This window comes from Aquarana catesbeiana, linkage group LG03 (genome assembly GCF_042186555.1).
Source record: "Aquarana catesbeiana isolate 2022-GZ linkage group LG03, ASM4218655v1, whole genome shotgun sequence".
NCBI classification, from domain to species: domain Eukaryota; kingdom Metazoa; phylum Chordata; class Amphibia; order Anura; family Ranidae; genus Aquarana; species Aquarana catesbeiana.
The window spans coordinates 598,986,109-599,007,428 of record NC_133326.1 but is presented as its reverse complement, the minus strand read 5'-3'; the positions used below and the strand labels follow the sequence as shown (position 1 = coordinate 599,007,428).

Here is a 21,320-nt window from a genome sequence, read left to right as displayed (position 1 = left end):
GTCGTTCACCGCGAAAAGGAAAACTAGCCAGGAGCTTTTAGCATGGCGCTTTGGCTGACCAATTTTTCAACCATAGTATTTTACGCATATGCACCAGCCCAAGACGTGAGGCCTGGAGAATAGAATCTCTTGTAGCGTCTATTGAAAAACATAATGCCCCTGGTAGCTCGGCCAAATCTTAGGCCCGCTGATCAGGAATAACCTTGAGCACCTGTTTAAACTGGTCTCTCAAGTATTGACATACACCAATTGCTGCCAGCACAGGCTGAGTCACTGAGCCTGCCAGAGAAAAAGTGTTCTTTAATGGGAATTCCAACTTTTTATCCGTTGGATCCCTAAGCATTTGAGCATTGTCTACCGGACAAGTCAAACTTTTATTCACAGAGGATATAGCAGTGTCAATTGCTGGTATCTCCCAGTTTTTATTAAACTTTTCCTCCATAGGATAAAGTGATGAAAACTTTTTAGGAGGATAAAAATAGACAGGAAAAGCATGCACAGCTTGGGGTGGCTTTAGCGAACCCAAACAAGAAGTAGGTTTATCAACCAACTCAGTTAAGGGTAGCATAAATGTGGAACGGATCAATTCAGTAAGATATTGTACCATCAATCTTTCAGATTGTGAACCTGATCCTTCCGTATTTGACCACTCGGAAGAGGAGTCATCAGCCTCTTCCCGGTCCCCTGAGAAAAATTCATCATCTCCCACCTCCGGTTCCTCAGTTTGAGGGTCCTGGGTAACGGAAGGGGACCTATCGTGCTTAGTCCCACTCTGGGATGCGATTAAAGCCGCTAACCTCTGCTCCTATCCTAATATAGTTGAGGAAAAAACCTCTTCAGTAACATAGACAGGGGCTGCAGTGTTGGAAACAGTTGCAACACCTGATGGCCCACTCTGACCAGCCACTTCAGATCTCTCAGGAGAGGATGCCATTGTAGAGATGAGTTTAGGCTTTTATGAGCTTGAAAGAGTCCCTCTTGAGCCCTTTTTTGGGATGTTTCTACCTCCCCTTCTGACCATAGCCCGATGCACAAATGCAGAGTTACTACCAGAAGAAATTGCATCCACTGCTTGAGCAATAGTCCAGCAACTGCCGCTGCTATTAACGCTCAGCCTGATGCTTCTAGTAAATGTGCCAAGGGAATGCTTATGTCACCAAACCTCTTACATGCCCCGTTTTGCTTGTGTCCCTCCAACAGCTGCAGCCAGCAAAAATGGAGCTTTTAAAACATACTCTCCCCCTGGACATTGCCGCATGCCAACGCCGCGCTAAGCCCTGCCCCCTCCGTCACATTGCGCCCCTCTCTCTTCTCAAAAGAGCGTCTTTCCCGCGCGGGCGCAGGCCTCCAATCCGACGGGATCGGCTTGTGTGTGACAAACCACCATGCAGGGGGGGTGAGAAATGGAGCGGCATCGCAGATCGTTCTGGCCTCCCCCTATCCAGAGAGAGGGGGAGAGCTTGTCCAGGTGGGGGTGTTTTTTTGGAAGAAAATCCCCCCAATCTTACCGGAGGCCTGTGCTGCTAGCCGGAGGGAATCTGCAGTTTCTGCTGACACAGCGTGATCTTTGAGGAAAGCATGACAAGGTACGTGCTCTATACAGCCCCAAGTGGTGACTTTTAGGCATGACAACATTTACTTTTTAAAGGAGACAATTCATAAGAAACTTAAAAATTCCTTAGAAATCTTCACTTGCCTTTCCCGCCACAGGGATTTCTGTGGTAAAACCAATAGACCTAATCTTCACCCCTCACGGTGGGCTCCATTTAAAAACCCTCAGGAACCGGGGCCCCTTTTTATCGGGGGATCCACACTCCTGGACCTGTAAAACACCCCGCACAGGAAACTTTATGGCTGAAAAAAACAAAGCACTGGATCCCGGGGTCTAGCTCTCTAAAAAGAGAAGCGTTATGGGCTAAACCTCGTTTCGTCCGCCACGAGGCCCGGAAAGACACTTTGAATGGATCCGGGTGCATAGCCTGCCCCAGCAAGGGATATTCCAGTGGAGCTCAGCACAGCACATCTTTACTCGTGACCAACATCTAAGACACTGGCGAAAAAACTGAGATACTCCCAGTAGTGGGAGGGGTTATATAGGGAGTGGACTTCCTGTCTTAGGGTGTGCCAGTGTCCATCACCTGAAGGTGGCCTATAACCCACATAGTAATTACTATGGCTCTGTGTCCCGTGATGTACAATTAAGAAATTTGGTTTTGACTGTCTATTGACATGTACAGTGACACCTTTCTGCTGCTTTTGTCAATTATCTGGATATGTCAATGATCATAATACTCCTTCCATTCTTTGTATACCATTCTGTTTATTGCCAACTCATGTTTTACAGTTTTGACACAGCTCTTTGCATCTGTACATGTTGCTGGATTTCTCTCTTGTAAAACCAATAAAAACCATTGAAAGTACAAAAGAAAACTTCTATTATAATCCACTCTAATTTTTATAATTGGTTTACTGCTTTGAAAAGTGCATTGTTCTGTTTATAACCCATATGTCAGAGCCCTACTTTACATGGCACTATCTCTTTTCACGGTTACAGGATGGCACCGGAGGTTGTGACCTGTGAGACGTGCAAAGATGCTCCATATGATTATAAGGCTGATGTATGGTCTCTTGGTGTCACTCTTATTGAACTGGCTGAGACTCAGCCACCAAACCATGAAATGAACCCAACCCGTGTCTTGCTGAAGATTCTCAAGTCCCAGCCACCAAGTCTAAAGTACCGTCATTTGTGGTAAGAAAGCAACTCCAACTCCTATTTACAACTGGGTGATGCATTCTGAAATGTATCAGTTATCAAACAAAATTAATAACCTGACCAATTACTGTGGTAATCTGAACACTCTTCCTTTTACACAAGGATATATGAAAACTATTATGTTTGCTTAGCATAAAGTCCTAGTTTAATGTTTTTATACATTCATTTAGTTATAACCATGTGGGCAGGACTTAGGCACCCATGTGGGGGACAAGTGGGACTGCACTCGCTAATGCCTAAACTGGGAGCTGCGGTCATGTGACAGTCAACATTGTGACAAGTGTTACTAAACCCAGGAGTCTACATTCACTATATATGGTCTCCCATAGTACATAGAACATGAAAATGCAATTGTTTTGGTAAATATAAACTGCTAAATACCTTTTTTCATCAGCAATATATAGCAATCTTGCGGCTTCTATCAGTTCCTGGTAAAGCTTGTAGGAGGAGTTTTCATATTGCACTGAGCTGTCCTACCAGGATCCAGGACCTTTGATCCTCTGTCTGGACAGTGCTGATTGGCCCTGTGCTGATCACATGCACTCTCCCAAGAAAAAAAAAACCTCTCTAGCAATACATACCAAACTGAGCATGTGCAGCCTGACTCCAAAGACTCTGCTTTATCCGGACATGTTTTGGAGTCAGTGGAAGAAGAGGAGGATTTGTGCATACAGGATCACACAGCCTTTTTACAAAATGCAGAGGATTAACCCCTTAGGTTCCACAGTGAGTATAACAAGCATGCTTTACTACATATACTGACTGATTTTACTGTTGTGGGTTTAGTAACACTTTAAGGCAGGTCTCCTGGACTTAGAAGCGAGCTGCAATGAAACTTTTAACTCCTTGTTTTCCGTGTAACTTTATTCTGATGACACTAAGCAATTCAGACCATCTCATGCATAGAAAACACCACTTACCAGGTGTGCAGCATTTAGAGGCCCCTAACGCTGACCCTATACTGGGCTCCACCAATCCAGCAGTTCAGGTCACCTCTCTCCCTGTGACACATCCCATGGTTGCTATAGGATACAGAAAACGCTCTGTCTCTCTAACCTTTGTGCTTGTTCTCTTCTCCAGGGGCCCCTCTACAGTACATACTCTCTGCCATGACTAAAGGCTCTGTCCCTAGGCACTCTGTGCCACAGGTCTGGTCTCAAGGAGTGGGGAACCAACCGCTAGCAGAGGTGCCAAACACTTAACCTAGCTGATTTGCTGCATTACATGTAACACAAACACCGCAGTCCTTAGCAACAACACATTAACTTCCACTCAACAGTACTATGTGTATTAGGCCCATGTATTGCATCTTCCCCTAGCTCAGTCCCCTTGTTGTGTTGCAAGCCCTGTTCTTTGATACGCTGTGCATGTACCCCTTTCAGAGACTTCAGACCAGGCAATTAACATTTAACAATAACTATACTGAAGAAAGGCAAACATACAGGAACAGTTCTTGTAAAACAGCTTCTCACACACCTTCCTGTACAGAGGTGTTCATAGCCCATAAGGTAATCATACCTGAATACCAGGAGAGAGTCCATTGTTTTTTAGAGGCAAGTGTCCATAAGGCAAATAATCCACAAAAGGCAGCAAGTATCCTTTTAAAGACAATAAGTCCACAGCTAGCATTTAATAGTCCACAGAGTCCTCAGGCTCCCTGCCCCTCAGGGAACCCCAACTGTCCCCCTCCACCAGAGAGGGGCAATGACCGACAGCATAACAGCCTACATTTTGGCAGTGTTTCCCTCTGGAAAATCTAGCCAATCACTTCCTCAGATTAACCACACATCACATCTACATTGTAACAATTTGCACATGGCTGGCTTAGTAAACTTGCAGACATGAGTACAGACAGGAAGAACAGCACAGCTTGAGACAGATAGCTGCAGAACAGCACAACAGAAAAACATTAACCCCTTGTAGGCACCTGCCTACAAGCATTTATTATCTAACATGGAGAGCACAGCCCAACCCAAAAGACCCAGATGCCGGTGCATACTGAGAGGAGCCCTTTTCAAGACCTCAAAGCAATACGGCAGTCAAAAGCACAGACGGTCCAACAGCTTTGGCCTCACTTCCATTGAGATGTGTACTAATTTGATCAGTTAAGGTAATCCAACCTGAAGTCTAGAAAAAAACTGTTGTGGGAGAATAAAGAGGCTGCCTATCCTTGCCTCTCTCTCTGAAAATAGTAGTTTCCGTCTGTGATGTTCATTCAGTAGTTTTGGAATCACTGGCCAGGAACAAGCATGTAGAAAGATTCTGCACGTCTGTTTTACCTCAGTGACCCAGAAATCATTAACGCAAGGGAACTAGTATTCTTAGAAGAATGTCACCCTCCAAATTTCTTACAGTACAGATTTGCTTTGGATGAATGTGGGAAAGCCAACAGATTGCTTTACACATCATGCCTAAACTGGGAACTGCGGTCATGTGACAGTCAACATTGTGACAAGTGTTACTAAACCCAGGAATCTGCATTCACTATATACGGTCTCCCATAGTGGGAAAGCCAACAGATTGCTTTACACATCAGATCGGCTAACATCTAAATGGCCCTGAGACCAATAGGTTGGAGGTTTAGTGTCTTTAACCTCATATGATCATTTATCATGGTTTGTTTACTAAGAGTATGTTTTCACTCTAATTAGGTCACCAGATTTTATGAATTTTCTCCACAAATGTTTACAGAGGAACCCTCAGGATCGATCCTCAGCTACTGACCTTCTTGAGGTTAGTTATAATGAAGAATACCCACTGATTCTGGTTACAAATTCACAAAAAACAGCAGTAAACAAAAAAATGCATGTTTTTTTCCAAGCATCCATTTGTGTCTAGTGTCACCGACAACAGCCCTCTGAGAGAATTAGTGGCTGAGCTTCTTGCAGACATCATGGAGGAGGAAGAAGTTGGGAGTCAGAAGGATGGTAGTTCTGAGGTAAGAAAAATGAAAATGTATTGTCCCCTTGAATGTGTGATTTATTTTTCAAAATATCATAGGAATAACACAACTTGGAAAGTATTGTCTGTGCATAAAACTAATGCTAACAGAATACCCCATACATAAGTATAAATACTGTTTCTGTTGTCTAGCACTCATTAACACCTTGCAATATTTCCTGCAGATTGATCTTCCGCTTGAAAGCAACAGTGAAGATGACAATTTGAGAGATCCTAAATCTCCAGTAGAGAAGTCTTCCATTAAAGCAGAGACTAAATGCACAACAAATGGCTTGCACATGTCTAGTCAAATTCAAGAAGACCCCGGGAAAGACCCTAACCAGAAGCCACCAATTCCAGTACAGAGAGGGACAAGTTTCTTGAAACAGATGCGCAGACTCTCTGCCCCCTCACTTTCCAAAGAAGTCAGGGCATCTGTAAAGTGGAAAGTTGATAGTGAGCACAGTCACATACGTGAGAGAGAGCTGGCTAAATGGAAGAACAACCACCCTTTCCAGAATGTTGCAATTACCCCACCCAGCTCAGAAATTACAGAATATTCCTCTTCTTCAACTCTTGGTGCAAAGGTGGAGAACACCCAAGTTGTAGAGGAAATCAGCAGAAATTATCTGAATGTAGAAGAGTGTTCTAAAGGGATTTCTGAAAAATATATACACGACACACAGAATTTACTTCCAGAAAATGTTCAAGACAACAGTGTTATTATAGACAATTACGATTCCCTCAATACCAAGGAAAAAGCCATACAAAAATTTGATCCTGTTTCACCTATCTGTCCCATGTCAGGGTGGCGAAGTAGTGAAGACCTCTGTATTTCTTCTAGGAAGATAGGTAGAACATTGTCAATGCCAGGCCGTTTAAAAAAATGTTCTTGGATAAAACTTAAATCAAACGACTCAGGTTCTGCAAGTAAAGTAGATGGTGCAGAAGGAGAAATTACTAAGCACACTGACCAGCAGAAACCTCATGAGGATTTAAGGAATGACAAAGATGAGGTGGTGATTGAATGTTCTTCATCTGATTCTGCAAAACAATCTGATGTACAGCAATGGGACTATTCAATATCAAGGGAGAAGAGAGCATCAGTAAAATGGGAAAGTGAAAGAGGTCAGGGTGGAACAAATACCAAAGTAAATCATGTACTTTTGCACAATCCACACAATATTACTGGCCTTGGAGAAACCCAAGAACGCAGCCAAGAAATAGCTCCTAATACTTCTGAAAAGGAATGTATAGACACTATACTGTGCCAGCCACAGATATCCACATATATATCAGCTAAGGAACATGGAGATTCTGCAGAGGCCATTGTAAGCAATATTGCAAAGGACAGTAATGAAGTAGTAAACTACAATTATACAGACACATGTGGCCAAACATATGCAGATTCAGTGTCACCTGACCATATTAGACAGATTAGCAGAGACAAGGCAAATTTGCAGAATACCTCTGGGAAAGTCCTGCGGAGATGGACACTACCCCTTTCAGAAAGTGAAAAAATGATTTTGCCACAGGACACATCTCAGGAAACAAAGCCAGAATTTAAAATCATGGTGGGTATTATTGGTCTGGACAACAGAAAGTGTTCCTCAACCAGAGCACACAGAGTGAGATTTGAGGAAAATGTTATTGTGCAGGCTGTAGGAGAGAAAACTGTCAGCACAGGTGAGCAAGGTGTTGTTAAAAGATGTAATAATAAAACCACACCAAAGAAAAAAATAAACTTTGCTCGATGTTCATGGACTGTCCTACCCAGTGAGCTCAACGATGGTGCTATTGAGGAAAACGAAAGATCTGCATATCTTCAAGATGGCACGCTGGACTCAAGTCTGCAGAATGCACAGGAGGTAGGGGACCTCCGTAATCTTATGTAAAGCTGGCCATACACTGGTAGAATTTTGTTAGCATTTTTTTTATATTAAGAACCTTTGTTCAATTTTCTAAGCATTACTGATGTCAAATTAACGTTCATTTTCGACCTCAAAGACAAGAAGTTTCTAAGAAGATATGTTAAAAGAGATAATGTACACTTTCCAAAGTACATGCTCCCTTTTGTAAATGTGAGTGAATTCTGGTAAAAATTGTAAATCTGTGTTAATTTTGAATACCCAATGAGGCGTAATGAAAAAAAAAAAAAAAAGGATTTTTTGTAGCACACGATTGGGTATTCAGAGTGAACATAGGTTCACCTCTACCCTTTTGTTAAAAGAGGAGTATGGGATTTTGCTTTTATCAAGAATCATACTTGCCTAGGTGGATGCAGCATTGGTCCGATGCATCATCTGTCCCCCAGGGCCTCAGACTGAGAACCGAGCGATCAAACGCCGGCTCTCTGCTCTAAACCCCCCATGCGCGCTCACTGGAGCGCTGGGCTGTGGAGGGGGCAGGAGCGATCGCCTCAGCTTCTCAGCAGCTTGCTGTGCTAGGTGTCGGTCCAGGCATATGGGCGGTTCCCGACCATATGGTCGCAATCTTGCCCGAGCCTGGACCGACTCTGTGACTTCAGCCCACTGTCTACTGAAAATGGGTCACAGGAGTGCTGAACGAACTATACTTCTGTGATCCACAGGACAAGTACAGCCAAATGAGCTTTGGCTGTACTTCTCCTTTAAATCAACTCCAGTGTGTTTTATTGTACAGTAATCTTTTAATACTTCTATAATCTGCCATAATCTGTTTTTTTATTTTTCACGCTCTTTTAATTTGGTTCTTCTAGTTGTCTTTGGGGAGAACACCTGGTCATAGCAGCCCAAACATATCTTATGAAATTACAATGAACAAAAGAGATTGTTTATAGCAAAGTAATCTGATTTTCTTTTTCTGCTTAGGGGGTAGAAATGCATTTAGATCAAAATGAAAATATTAATGAACGTGTTGGAAGAACTGTACGGATTACACGGAGGTTTGTGGTGGATGGAAAGGAAATGAAAGTATCATCTTGTAAACGAAAAGCTGATTCAAACAACGTAGATATAAAAGAGCGTTCAGTTAGGTGAGGATGTAATTTCAAGTCTTTTCTTTATCTGTTTAGGTTGTGCTGATATACCTGTGATACATTTAGTGCTGTAGTGTATCTCCTCTATGCTGATCATAGAAAAACTTTATGAATAACCAAAAAAGACTTAAGCTAGCCATAAACACATAGGTTTTTTTTTTGTTTGCCTGCAAGTTGGTGGAAAAATTCCACCCATGCTCAAGAGTGCAGATAGACAAATCTCCTGCTGCAGATATTGTATTCTGACAGCTGGCTCCACCCGAACAGGGCCAACATCCAATTGGAAGCAGCCATTGTTTGGTTAACAATTTTCTGCCTGGCTCCTTCGATTGCTTTCAAAGGATGTTGGGCAGTAAAGCCTTGTACACACTACTAGTTTTTATTGTTCAACCCAGACATTCGGCTGCCGTACACACGAAGGTTGGCCGGTTTCTATTGAACTGGCCAATGCTGTCCGACATTTGGCCCCTGTGTCTTTGGCTTAAGATACCAACAGGGCCATGGAGCAAATTTTTTTACTAGGAACTGGCTGATAGTCACCCCATGTATGGACAGCTTAAAGCGGGAATCCGGCCAGCTAAAATTTTTTTTTAAAGTCAGCAGCTACAAACACTGTAGCTGCTGACTTTAAGTAGACCTACCTGTCCTTGGTGCCCGCGATGTCGGCCGCCCGAGGCCGACCCGTCCCTCGGCTCTCGGGTCCCGGCACCGCCATCTTAGGTAAGGGAAACAGGCAGTGGAGCCTTGCGGCTTCACTACCAGTTTCCTACTGTGCACGTGTGAGTGGCGCGGCGATCTGTGAATGGCCCCGTGGTTTTCTGGGAACACACACAGTTCCCAGAAGGCAACGGGGCCGCTCAGCTAGGAGCAGAACACGCCGCGGAATAGGAACAGGCAGATTAGGAAGACTGCCTAGCAACAAGGGTTCAGGTAAGTATAAACATTTTTTTTTTCAAATGTTTTTTTTTTTTTTTTTTTTTTTTTGGATTTTTGGTGGAATTTTTAAGTTGTCCATCTAGACTTCCTGCTTTAGGATGGCCAGAACTGGTCTGATCTTTACAACTGATGCAACAGATTCAAGAATGGCTTGAGCCATTCTTGATGATCAAGCCATGTGGATCATGTTTTCTAAAAGTGGTAAAATATGATCCTTTTCCTTTAAAGCATGAATAACAGCACAGTGCTTGTGCTGTGTGTTTTGTCCCTTTCTATCATCTAAAATACATGACTGATCCTGCCTCGTGCTGCCCTCCCCTCTGTAACCTCACCATGTTTATCATGGCTGCTGAGTCCTGATAGCATGGTCAGTTTATGTGTCTCTATCAGCCTGTAGTCTCTCCTCTCCCTCCCTGCCTGTCAGCTCCTATGTGTATGAGTGATCTCCTCCCCGCCCCCCCCCCTGCTGCTATATTATGTAAAATAACTCTCTGTACCCAGTAAAATCCCCTCTGCTATATCTTCTATATTACTCAGTGCCTTTGGTTTTCATAAAAATGAAGCAGCGCAATACCTTATTAAAGAGCGACACTGTGTGGTCATGTGACCGCCCGCCACTCTCCTCTGGATGATATCAGAGGGAACCTCAGCCACTCCCCCTCTGTAGTCCTCAGACCGGGGAAGAACAGCCTGGGACGCCAACTGAGTGCACAGCGGCGCTGTAAAATAAGGTATTGTGCCGCATCATTTTATTAAAACAAAGACACTGAGCGATATAGCGGGATATAACAGAGGGGATTCTACTAAGTACAGATAGTGACTTTACAACCACTTTAACAAAGTGTACTGCTACGTTCCCTTCCCATCAGTGTGAATGGAGGAAACCCAAACAGTGGCAAAAAACTAACCACCAGGAATGACTTCCTGTGCCATCTTATCACCCACTTTGATTCCCTCTAAATTATCAACCTATATCATGGCATAGCTCAAGTTGGAATGCAGTTGGGTCTGGAAATAACTTAATGACTGTAAACCCAGGAAAATCACAAATTAGCTGCCAGCTTTGGAATTTGCTATGTAATTGGGTGCCTGTACATCGGATAGAAGAGAGACAGCTCATTCTGTGAACCTCTCCTGTGCGTTAGCATTGCTTTCATTTGTCACAAACAACAAAGAACTATGGGAGGTGCTAGAAAATGGGTGGAAGGTATTATTACAATGAGACTGAAGTTCAATTTTAGATTTGTCTGAGATAAAATATTGTTCAATATTACATGGTCACTGCACAAATACGTCTTTGCTGTATGAGTTGTAATTTTCATGTTTCCGGAAAGTAGCGTGGCTATTGGCAGGTGTCACTGAGAACTAGGAATGAGACATCTGCTTGTCTGCAAATGACTCAACTCTGTGACCCACAATGATCACCTTTGATCGCAATGATCGGTTGGACCAATTAATGCATGTGGCAAAGATACAGTGAAAGCTTTGGTAATTCCTCTCCATGTAGAAATGAAATGATTGGCTTTCAGGTAACATGTATTAAATACTTTTGTACCAATCACTTCCGATGTGTGAAAAATATATTTTTCCATGTGTATGAATATTCATTGGTCCAAGCGATGCTTGAGCTAGTAGCATTCAGGGTTGGATTTTCCACTAGGCACATTAGGCATGTGCCTACATGTGTCCTTCCTAAAGGAGCACCCGTCGGTATGCGCTTTTTTTTTAACCCTTTCGCTGCCAGGTCTGTACCTAACAGCAGGGGTTTCACAAACAATCTGATGGCTGCAGCCACCGGTATTGTGTGTAAAACTGACAGGTAGACTCCAATCACTTCCACTCACCCCGTGAATGAGCTTTTGAAGCATCAAATAAAGTAGTATAGTGCAGCTCTGATGAAGATGAAATAAGCAATAAAATTATCCCAATATAAAGTGAATATGATAAATGAATATTCAAAACAAAAATACACAACAATAAAATATCACAACGATAATAATAAAATAGCATAAACCAACAGTGTCAGTGCATATAAAGTGCATAAAGTCCATATATGACATCAAATATAGTGACTGTGAATCTGTGTGAACTGGTTGTCTGTAGTTAATCCACCACCGTAAGGAAAGGGGCTTACCAGACAGGTTGAACCCAACTAGGCATATGCCTGATGAGTCAACCAAGCTTTTGGTGTAACACACCCAAGGAGGTACAGCAACCACGACTTCCAAAATAGACCAAATCAGATAGGGATCTGTGACCGTTTTGACATCAGTAGCTGTCTATCATAGGAATAGTGACCGGAATTCGTGAGCGATTTCTCTCAATATGACATATGGCAAAAGGAGAAAAAATAGGGCAACATAGTGCAATACCGTAAAATATAAAGCATTTATTGAAAAATGATAAAATGGTCACTCACATTTGAGAAGACATTAAAAGCATTGGATAAAATCATAGCAACGCGGTGGCATCAGCAGAGCCTGTCCCGACGTTTCATCCTAATAAGGCATCCTCCGGGGCGATGTCTGTGCTGCCAGACCACTTTGTCTAATGAGCATGAGCTGGGGTGCTACAAATACTTAATAGCATGCTGGATTAATATTCTGGTGGTTGGAAAAAATGCAGGATTGGGCACACCACCGGACCTAGTGGTTCTGCCACATGTCATGTCCAATGGTGACAATGCAGTCACCTCCTTCTACTTAGTCTCATTATCAGACATCTTTGAACCAGTAGTCCCCCCAAGTGCCCCAGAGCATATGCAACACTCCAGGTTAAATGCCTCCATGTTGTGTTGCAGCTCATATGCTGGGGTGGGGGGGGGGGTGGGGGGTGGGGGGCAGAAGTCACTTTGGATCAGAGCTGTTTGCAGTTATCTAAGCACAGACAGAGAGGTGGCTGATCCAACGCCATCTTTAGCTAGACAAAGTCATGTGTGACAATAGCACTAACCTACTTGCTGGGGTGCAGGAATGGAGGAACTTGAATGGCCTGCACAGAGTCCTGACCTCAACCCTGATAAGAACACCTTTGGGATGAATTAGAGCACAGACCGCGGACCGGGCCTTCTTGTCCAACATCAGTACCTGACCTCACAAATGCGCTTCTGCAAGAATGGTCAAACATTCCCATAGACACACACTTAAACCTTGTGGACAGCCTTCCCAGAAGCGTTGAAGCTGTTATAGCGGCAAAGGATGGGCTAACTCAATATTGAACCTTACGGACTAAGACCGGGATGCCATTAAAGTTCATGTGCATGAAAAGGCAGGTGTCCTAATACTTTTAACAATATACAGTAGTGTATGTTAAATGATCACTTTGCTGCAGGTCAATATTTTTCTGAATTGTCTCTGGAACAATATGCTTTTGCAATATATTTTACAATATGCAACAGAACATTTATCTTGATTCTATGCCTTTACTTCTTCAATCAGCTCACAGAACTGCTCTGCTGCTGGTCAGTTTTTTATTAGGTGTCTCAGAGATGATATACTTGAATTTCTGGTGGAGCAAAATACCTACCTTGTTTGTGTTTCCACATTTTAGTCTATTCTACCTGGTCACATTCAGGTACTGTACGTATGTCAGCTATCTTTTGAAGCTTCACCTATAGAAAATATGGGGTACTGAAATATGTCGCCATTTCACGGGTGCACACGAATTTAAGGTTTGACATGTTGGGTATCTATTTACTCCGTGCAACCTGGTCTTTTATATTGTACCAAAAATGTGGGTGGTCTATTGCATTTCTTTGCTCTAAAATTCACCTTAGTGTGTTTTTTTACTGAAAGTTTGAGTTTCCTAGACCTTTTGCGGTAATTTATCAGTCCTATTGGGGAGGGGGGGAGCTTCAGAATTCTCTGCCCATAAGCTCCTAAGATGTAAATTCGATCCTGGTGCCATTGTTTACTTTCATTGGGCAATGTACTGTATGACTAACGTTACATCTAATGGGCAGCTTGGCAGTCTCTATACTAAAACTGGAACAGACAAAAAATGGAGCAGCTGTGCATAGTAACCAATTAGCTTCTAGCCTTAGCTTGTTCAGTTTAGCTTTAAAAGCTAGAAGCTGATTGGTTGCCATGCACAACTGCTCCAGATTCTGGTTGCAGCTGTTTTAAAATCCCCTCTATGGTTCAAGACAAAATGTATTTTCGCGTGAATCATCCAGGAAGTTTATCTGGTAAGCTATTAATCTGGACAGTTACTACATCTTCCCATGTACAGGATTTAGTCATCATGAGGTTGTTTTGTGCAAATGAACTTTTTAGACTGACCAACAATTTTAGCATACCGTCATTTCATAGCTACTTTTTGTGTCTAGGTAGGTTGAACTTCAGTCAATGTGATGATTTCTGGTTGTAATATACTTTATGTGTTTGCTCTTGCTAGAAAAGTCAATGCCACACTTTAAACACCCCACCAAGTAAAGTATACAGTGGGTAATGTGCAGACTATAGATGCTCCCATTTTCCAGGCTGTACCAACATTTGTGAAGTTGCAGGCAGCTCATCTGCATAGTACCTTCCATGTTATTAGTGGCTGATTGATTGGCTATAACCTTATAAATCATATGAGAATTCAGATTGGCTGCCTTCACTGTGTACAGCCATTTTTATGAAAGTGTACCTGTCATCAACAAACAGTGATGCTTACAGTACAGTGTTCCCGGAAAGTATTCACAGTGCTTCACTTTGTCCACATTTTGTTATGTTATAGCCTTATTCCAAAATGGATTAAATTAATTTTCCTCCAAATTCTACAAACAATACCCCATAATGACAATGTATAAAAAGTTTGTTTGAATGTACATAAGTATTCACAGCCTTTGCTCAATACTTTAAGCACCTTTGGCACCAGTTACAGCCTCAAGTCTTTTTTAGTATGATGCTACAAGCTTGGCACACCTTTTTTTTTCCCCATTCTTCTTTGCAGGACCTCTCAAGCTCCATCAGGTTGGATGGGGAGCGTCGGTGCACAGCCATTTTTAGATCTCTGAAGAGATGTTCAGGTCTGGGCTCTGGCTGGGCCACACAAGGACATTCATGGAGTTGATTCATAGCCATGCCTTTGTTACCTTGGCTGTGTGCTTAGGGTCATTGTCCTGTTGGAAGATGAACCTTCGCTTCAGTCTGAGGCCCAGAGCGCTCTGGAGCAGGTTTTCATCAAGGATGTCTCTGTACATTGCTGCATTCATCTTTCCCTCCATCCTGACTAGTCTCCCAGTTCCTGCCGCTGAAAAACATCCCCACAGCATGATGCTGCCACCACCATGCTTCACTGTAGGGATGGTATTGGCCAGGTAATGAGTGGTGACTGGTTCACTCCAGACATGATGCTTACCATTCAGGCCAAAGAGTTCAATCCTTGTTTCATCAGACCAGAGAATTTTGTTTCTGATGGACTGAGAATCCTTCAGGTGTCTTTTTGGCAAACTCCAGATGGGCTGTCATATGCCTTTCACTGGGGAGTGGCTTCCGTCTGGCCACTCTACCAAACAGACCTGATTAGGGGAGTGCTTCAGAGATGGTGGTTCTTCTGGAAGGTTCTCCTTTCTCCACAGAGAAACGCTGGAGCCCTGTCAGAGTGACCATCGGATTCTTGGCCACCTCCCTGACTTCTCCCCCGATTGCTCAGTTTGGCCAGGCGGACAAGCTTTTTCATTACAAAATGACTTTTCATTGTGAAAAACAAATGATTGATAAAGACATATTTACAGAGTACTGGCTGTACACTCCTGTGGCCAGAATGGCCGTCTAGCTTAATTGTTGGCTGACCTATCAGCATATGTAAACACAGACAATTCTACATAAAATGGAAGATGTACAAAAGACAAATATGACTTCAATATCCCTTACAATTAAAGTATTTGAATAAATAGTACCCTAGATTGTGATCGCAAGAGGGAAACAAATCAAACAGAGATTTCTTTAATTTAGTCAGTTTTGCAGTGTCTGGTGTGGATCCAGGTGACTTTTCCTTCAAGTTTTGCAAAACTGTACATGAAATAGATGCAGTATTGTCTCCAAAAATTTCCTTATATATAAATGTCTCTTAACAATCCACAAGTCACCTGGCTTTAGTTTTAGATCCTTCCAAACTGTTAGGATCTGGAATTGGGGAGAAAACACATAAATGAGTTTGTCAAAAACCTTAAAAGATCAGCAACATTCTCTCTGTGAGATCCAAAAGGACTTCAGCTTCTGAGACAAAATATAAGCAAGTAACACACTCCCAAACCAAATCCCATAGGGAAGAGAGTCCAACATCCCCTTAGGGGCTTTATAAAATATAAGAAAACATTTAGGCAAAAGTTTTCTAGTTTCTTACTCTACTTTTTCCGCTATATTGTAAACAGTAGGGAGTGTAAAAATAAAACCTCAAAACTTCTAGTAAAGACTCTCCTATAAAAATGATTTCCTCTGTTACTCTCTGTAGATTCTGCACTCTGTACTTACAAACTACTTCTGATAATGCTTTTTACTGTGGCCTTTGCAGTGGCATTTGCCACTGGACATCCAGAAAACATGTCCATACAGACAAAATGCATACTCGTAAGATCCTGACTTGGGAATCTGGATATATCTTTTTGTAATCTCTGGGAAGGATGTTCAGCTTTTGGTAACACCTTTGGTAACAGGTAAAACAAGAAGTGGTATGTTATAAAAAAAACAACTGTGAAGAACCCTGGCTCTATCCCATGCTCATTTACTAGGGCAGCCATAACAGCTTGTGACTGATGACACGGTCCATCTGTCAAGCTGGAGGGAAAAGAGTGATTGGCAGACATAAAAGATCAAATTTTTCCAAAATCCTGTTTCATAAGAAGTTGCCCCCTGCGGACCACTTGTTCTTCTCGTTCTGGGGTCCTTAAAGTTGAATTATTAATCCCAGCTATACTGGGTCAGAACTAGGGTGGAATCTGTGAGTTGCACAGACCCAGCAAGTGTCCGGGGCTGTATTGCAGCATCCTTAGTCACCTGGTCTGCTTCCATGTGTGAGTTTTAATGTTAGTATGGCTACCTCAGCAAGAACCTGGAGGGCTGAAAACAGCAAATCAAATTAATTTAGCATGCTTAATTGGTTTACCTGCTGAAGTAAAAACAAACTTCTGACCCTTCAAATGGAACCAAAAAGCTCTCTATATCTCGATTATCTATAAAAATATATATACTCTTTTTTTATAGCTCACAGGCTTTGCTAAAACATGGAGCTCTGCTTCTTGAGCTGGGGAAAAATAAAGGATCCAGTGACTCTGAATACAGAGTGTCCTTCTGGGTGATAAACTGCATACTCAGTATGGGTATGGCCATCCTCAGTATAAAGCCGGGATCAAATCTAAAAAAAATTTAACATCTGGGTCTTCAGGGAGTGTGTCCTGCACTGGGCTCACAGCAGCTGAATCCTACATCATCAGTTTAGCATGTGTGGTTTTCCTTTGCCTCCAGCCTCCTCCAATAGAGACAATAAGGTGGCTGGATTCAAATGTATGCATTTTTCATTGTTAAATTTGTACATAAACAAACAAAACAAATTCATATTTTGAACCTTTCATTAGACAAACATTTAGCTATATATTTGCTGTGCAGAATGTGGGACCATTAAAAATGTAATATATTTGACCAAAATAAACGTTCAAAAAAGAAAATTCCCCTAATGGTGGACTTTAAAGGCACTTCAGAGAGGGATGTAAGTTTAGCAAAGGTTTCTAAATTAAAGACAATGTATTTAACAGAAAAATAATAAATATGTGTACACATCAAACCATAAGGACATAAGTGCATGCTATATTTTTCATTCTATTTACACTTACATTGGCACTGTGTAAGCTAGCTTCGCATTCCAGAACAGTTTAAAAACAAAGGCGCTGACACTGTCTGCCCATCCAGCGTATTCTCGATTGTGATAAGTAAAGATTGATTAACGTATCCAAGATGTTAGTACTTCATGCATAGCAAATGAAGATTGACTAGGTATGGATGTATGAAAATAATTTAGTTCCTCAAAATTTAGAGGAAAGGCCCAAAGGTGTAGGGCGTAAAGAAATTTTAGACCTGAAATTCCACTGAGGCCGAATGCGGGTCCTGTAGAATATAGAAATATAAAGGTGTATAATGGCCAATCATTGGTCAAAACTTCAACTGAGTATAATTAGAATACGGGAAAAATCTTTTAGTAGTAGAGGTACAACACACCTGATAAAACTACTGTAGAGGGTTCAAAGGGACATATGGAGGGTAACTGATGTAAGCTAATTGTACCTTGGATGGCTAAAAATAATAACAAAAGGGAGAAAAAGAAATATGGAAGTACCATTAGATAGATGTATGGTTTATCCAACTGGATATTACTGACAGTTTGGAATATAAATATATAAATATATTTGCAGGGTATATAAAATCCAGGTATATCTAGATTATCATTGGTTAAGTGGTAGTAATTAAATGGTATTTAAATCAATAGCTGCCTTCTGGCTAAAAAAATGCAACTTCAGGGAGTGATACAGCATCAAGGTTAAAGTATATTGAGTAAAACATAGGTTATATGTTAAAGTGTCACTTACTTTGTATACAACAATGCTAGACATCAGCTCAGACCGACAGCGTCCTGCACACTGCAGCGGACGTTCGGTCTGAGCAGTGTTTAGGTATAAGAAGCCCTCCTCGCCAATCAGCTGTTGGTGTAATAGCCAACAGCTGATTGTCAGTGGCAGAGGAGGGGCGGACACGCTGAGAATGGCCCCCCGGGTGGAGCGAGCGCCGCCAGGTCCCCCGCGCGCATGCGCAAGCATCCGCGATGAGGCGTGGCCACGCCTACTCCACCTGCCGACATGTATGTGGATCTTTTTAAAAAGTTGGTCACAACGGAGCTTGAACAGTTACCCATCAAAAGGGCATATGAGCACAGAGATTTCAAGAAAGGATTGAATTCATTAGAAAAGAGAACTGATATAATAATACGACCAGCGGATAAAGGAGGGGGTATTGTGGTGCTTTCACTACAGCAGTATAAGGATGAAATGAACAGGATATTGAGTGACAACAGCACATACCACACATTGAGTGCTGACCCTTCTAAGATCTATAAGAAAGAACTAGACCTCATTATTAAACAAGGGGTAGATAACAAATTTCTGAATAAACAAAAAGCCAAATACTTAATTCCCACAGTTAGCAGGATTCCTGTAATATACTACTTACCGAAAATTCATAAGGACAGCTCCAATCCCCCTGGAAGGCCTATTGTAAGTTTAAACCGAGTCTTTGACATCCCGACTGGGGGAATACATAGATCTCCACTTACAGCCCCTAGTGAGAAAGACGCGAGCTTACCTTAAAGACACGAAGCACACCCTCCAACTATTGAGGGAACATATTAAGGAGAGAGATGTAATCATGGTTACGGGAGACGTATCATCATTATATACCAACATTGACCATGAGGGTGCCCTGGAAGCTGTGGAGTGGGCCTTAGATAAGGAGGAAGGGATTGATAAAGGCCTTTGTGGATTTATTTTAAAATGCTTGGATTTTTGTTTACACCACAATTTCTTTTGGTACAATAATAAGTTTTTTCTGCAAGTTAAGGGTGTCGCTATGGGCGCTAAGTTCGCCCCTAGTGTGGCGAACCTTTATATGGCTAAATGGGAGGAAGAGTCAGTACGGGTTGAGCAGTATGGAGATATATTGTTGTATAAAAGATTTATTGATGATCTTTTAATCATGTGGAAAGGGAGTATGGAATCATTATTGGTGTTGTCGGAATCTATGAACAATAACGATCTGAATATTTCTCTAACTTGGGATATAAGTAAGGACCGGATACACTTCCTCGATCTGGAGATACTTAATACAGCAGATGGTATTATCACTAGGTCCTTCTTTAAGGCTACAGATCGTAACTCCTATATTCCCACCACGAGCTGCCACCACAAACCATGGCTTGATAACATCCCTAGGGGCCAGTTTATGAGGATGCGGAGAAACTGCACTTTTGAAAGCGATTTTGAGAATCAGTCGAACAGGCTAGAAAATATGTTTTTAGATAAAAGATACCATAAGAAGTTTTTGGAAAAAGAAAAAGGTGTGGTGAGGAATCTCAAGAGGGATGATTTATTGAAGGATAAAAGTGCTGCTGTGGATAATGATGAATTTGATGGTACCTGTATAGTCCTGGACTACTGTCTACAAAGTAGGGAAGTAGAGAAGGTTTAAAAAAAATATTGGAGTGTACTTAAACAGGATACTCATCTGAAAGATCTTCTATCCGATAAACCTAAAATTGTTTATAAAAGGGCACCTTCTTTGCGCGATAGGTTAGTACACAACGTAGTGGAACCACCCACACCAAAACCGAAGATGTTTTGGGACCTAAAAGGTTTTTTCGGTTGTGGGAGGTGCTACAGTTGTGTTAGGGTTCCGTCCAATACTAAGAGAGTCAAAGAATTTTTTAACCCCCTGAGAGATCAATCACATGTCATAGAAGATTTTATAGGGGTGGTATATGCGATCAAATGTCCCTGCAATCTTATTTATGTTGGTCGCACCACTAGGGCCTTAAAAGACCGTATGGAGGAACACGTGCGAAACATACGGAAGGAATATGATAAACATCACCTCTCAATACATTTTAAAATAGTACACAATCAGAGCACGCAGGGTATGAAATTTTGGGGGATAGAAGCACCCAAGCGTAATTGGAGGGGCTCCAATTACGTTAGGGATATTAGTAAACGGGAATCCTGGTGGATATACCAGCTCGGCTCTTTGTCACCTGGCGGATTGAATAAAGAGTTCGATCTTACATGTTTTCTCAGTAATTTTTAATATTTGTGATATTCAAAATTTAATATCACAAATTTTACAATATTCTATAATATTTTAATTTTCTGAATATATTTCTTTGGGATTAATTAATTTATTTGCCACTCAAGTTTTTTATCTACCTCACTAAATATTGCATATTTAATTTAATTATTCACCATATACATTTGATATATTTTTTATTTTTTTACTTATTAATATAATTTTTTGATTTTTTCTTGTTTTTTATATTATGGTCAATATTAACGGGGGAGCTTTATTTAATGATGACTAACTATTGGAGATGTTTAACCCTAATATAAGTATATTTTTTTATATTACAACAATAAATATGATTTTTTAATACCACATCAATAAATATGATTTTTAATAGGATAACATTACTATTAGGGCTATGTTTTTTATTGCAATAACGCTTCCAAGGGTGGAAATCTAATGCATATATTTTTTTATTGTAATAACGCCTCCAAGGGGGTAATCTGATGTATGTATTTTTAATTTAGTAACATTGGTACTCTATATTGTATGCACGATTATGTTTAATATTGGGATGCGGTGCGGTATGCTGTTTTCGTCCCGAGCTCCGTCCTGGATTAGTAAGGATACAACCTTCAATGGGTCTATAAGTGTTTTACAATCTGATAAACACAGCGTCTTCCTTTATGAGTTGTTTCTAACGTTACGCATGAGATAGAGAAGTGTAGCCCGTGATTAACTAGTCTGTGAGCTTAGGAAAAATGGCCGCCGGGAGAGTATTTAAACGATAGAGCGCTCGTCCAATCATATCCCCCTGATGAAGACACGTGACTCCCTGTGTCGAACACGCGTA

General features: G+C 41.6%; 1 protein-coding gene across 1 annotated transcript in view; it reads left to right on the top strand.

Moving 5' to 3' along the window:
- The window catches only part of LOC141133007 (uncharacterized), a 164,646-nt gene that overhangs the window by 112,994 nt on the left and 30,332 nt on the right, over positions 1-21,320 (top strand). The window contains exons 6-10 of the mRNA XM_073622063.1: positions 2,555-2,749; positions 5,425-5,506; positions 5,595-5,711; positions 5,899-7,581; positions 8,563-8,726. Coding sequence (XP_073478164.1) covers positions 2,555-2,749; positions 5,425-5,506; positions 5,595-5,711; positions 5,899-7,581; positions 8,563-8,726 — 2,241 coding nt within the window. The remainder of the gene's footprint in view (positions 1-2,554; positions 2,750-5,424; positions 5,507-5,594; positions 5,712-5,898; positions 7,582-8,562; positions 8,727-21,320) is intronic.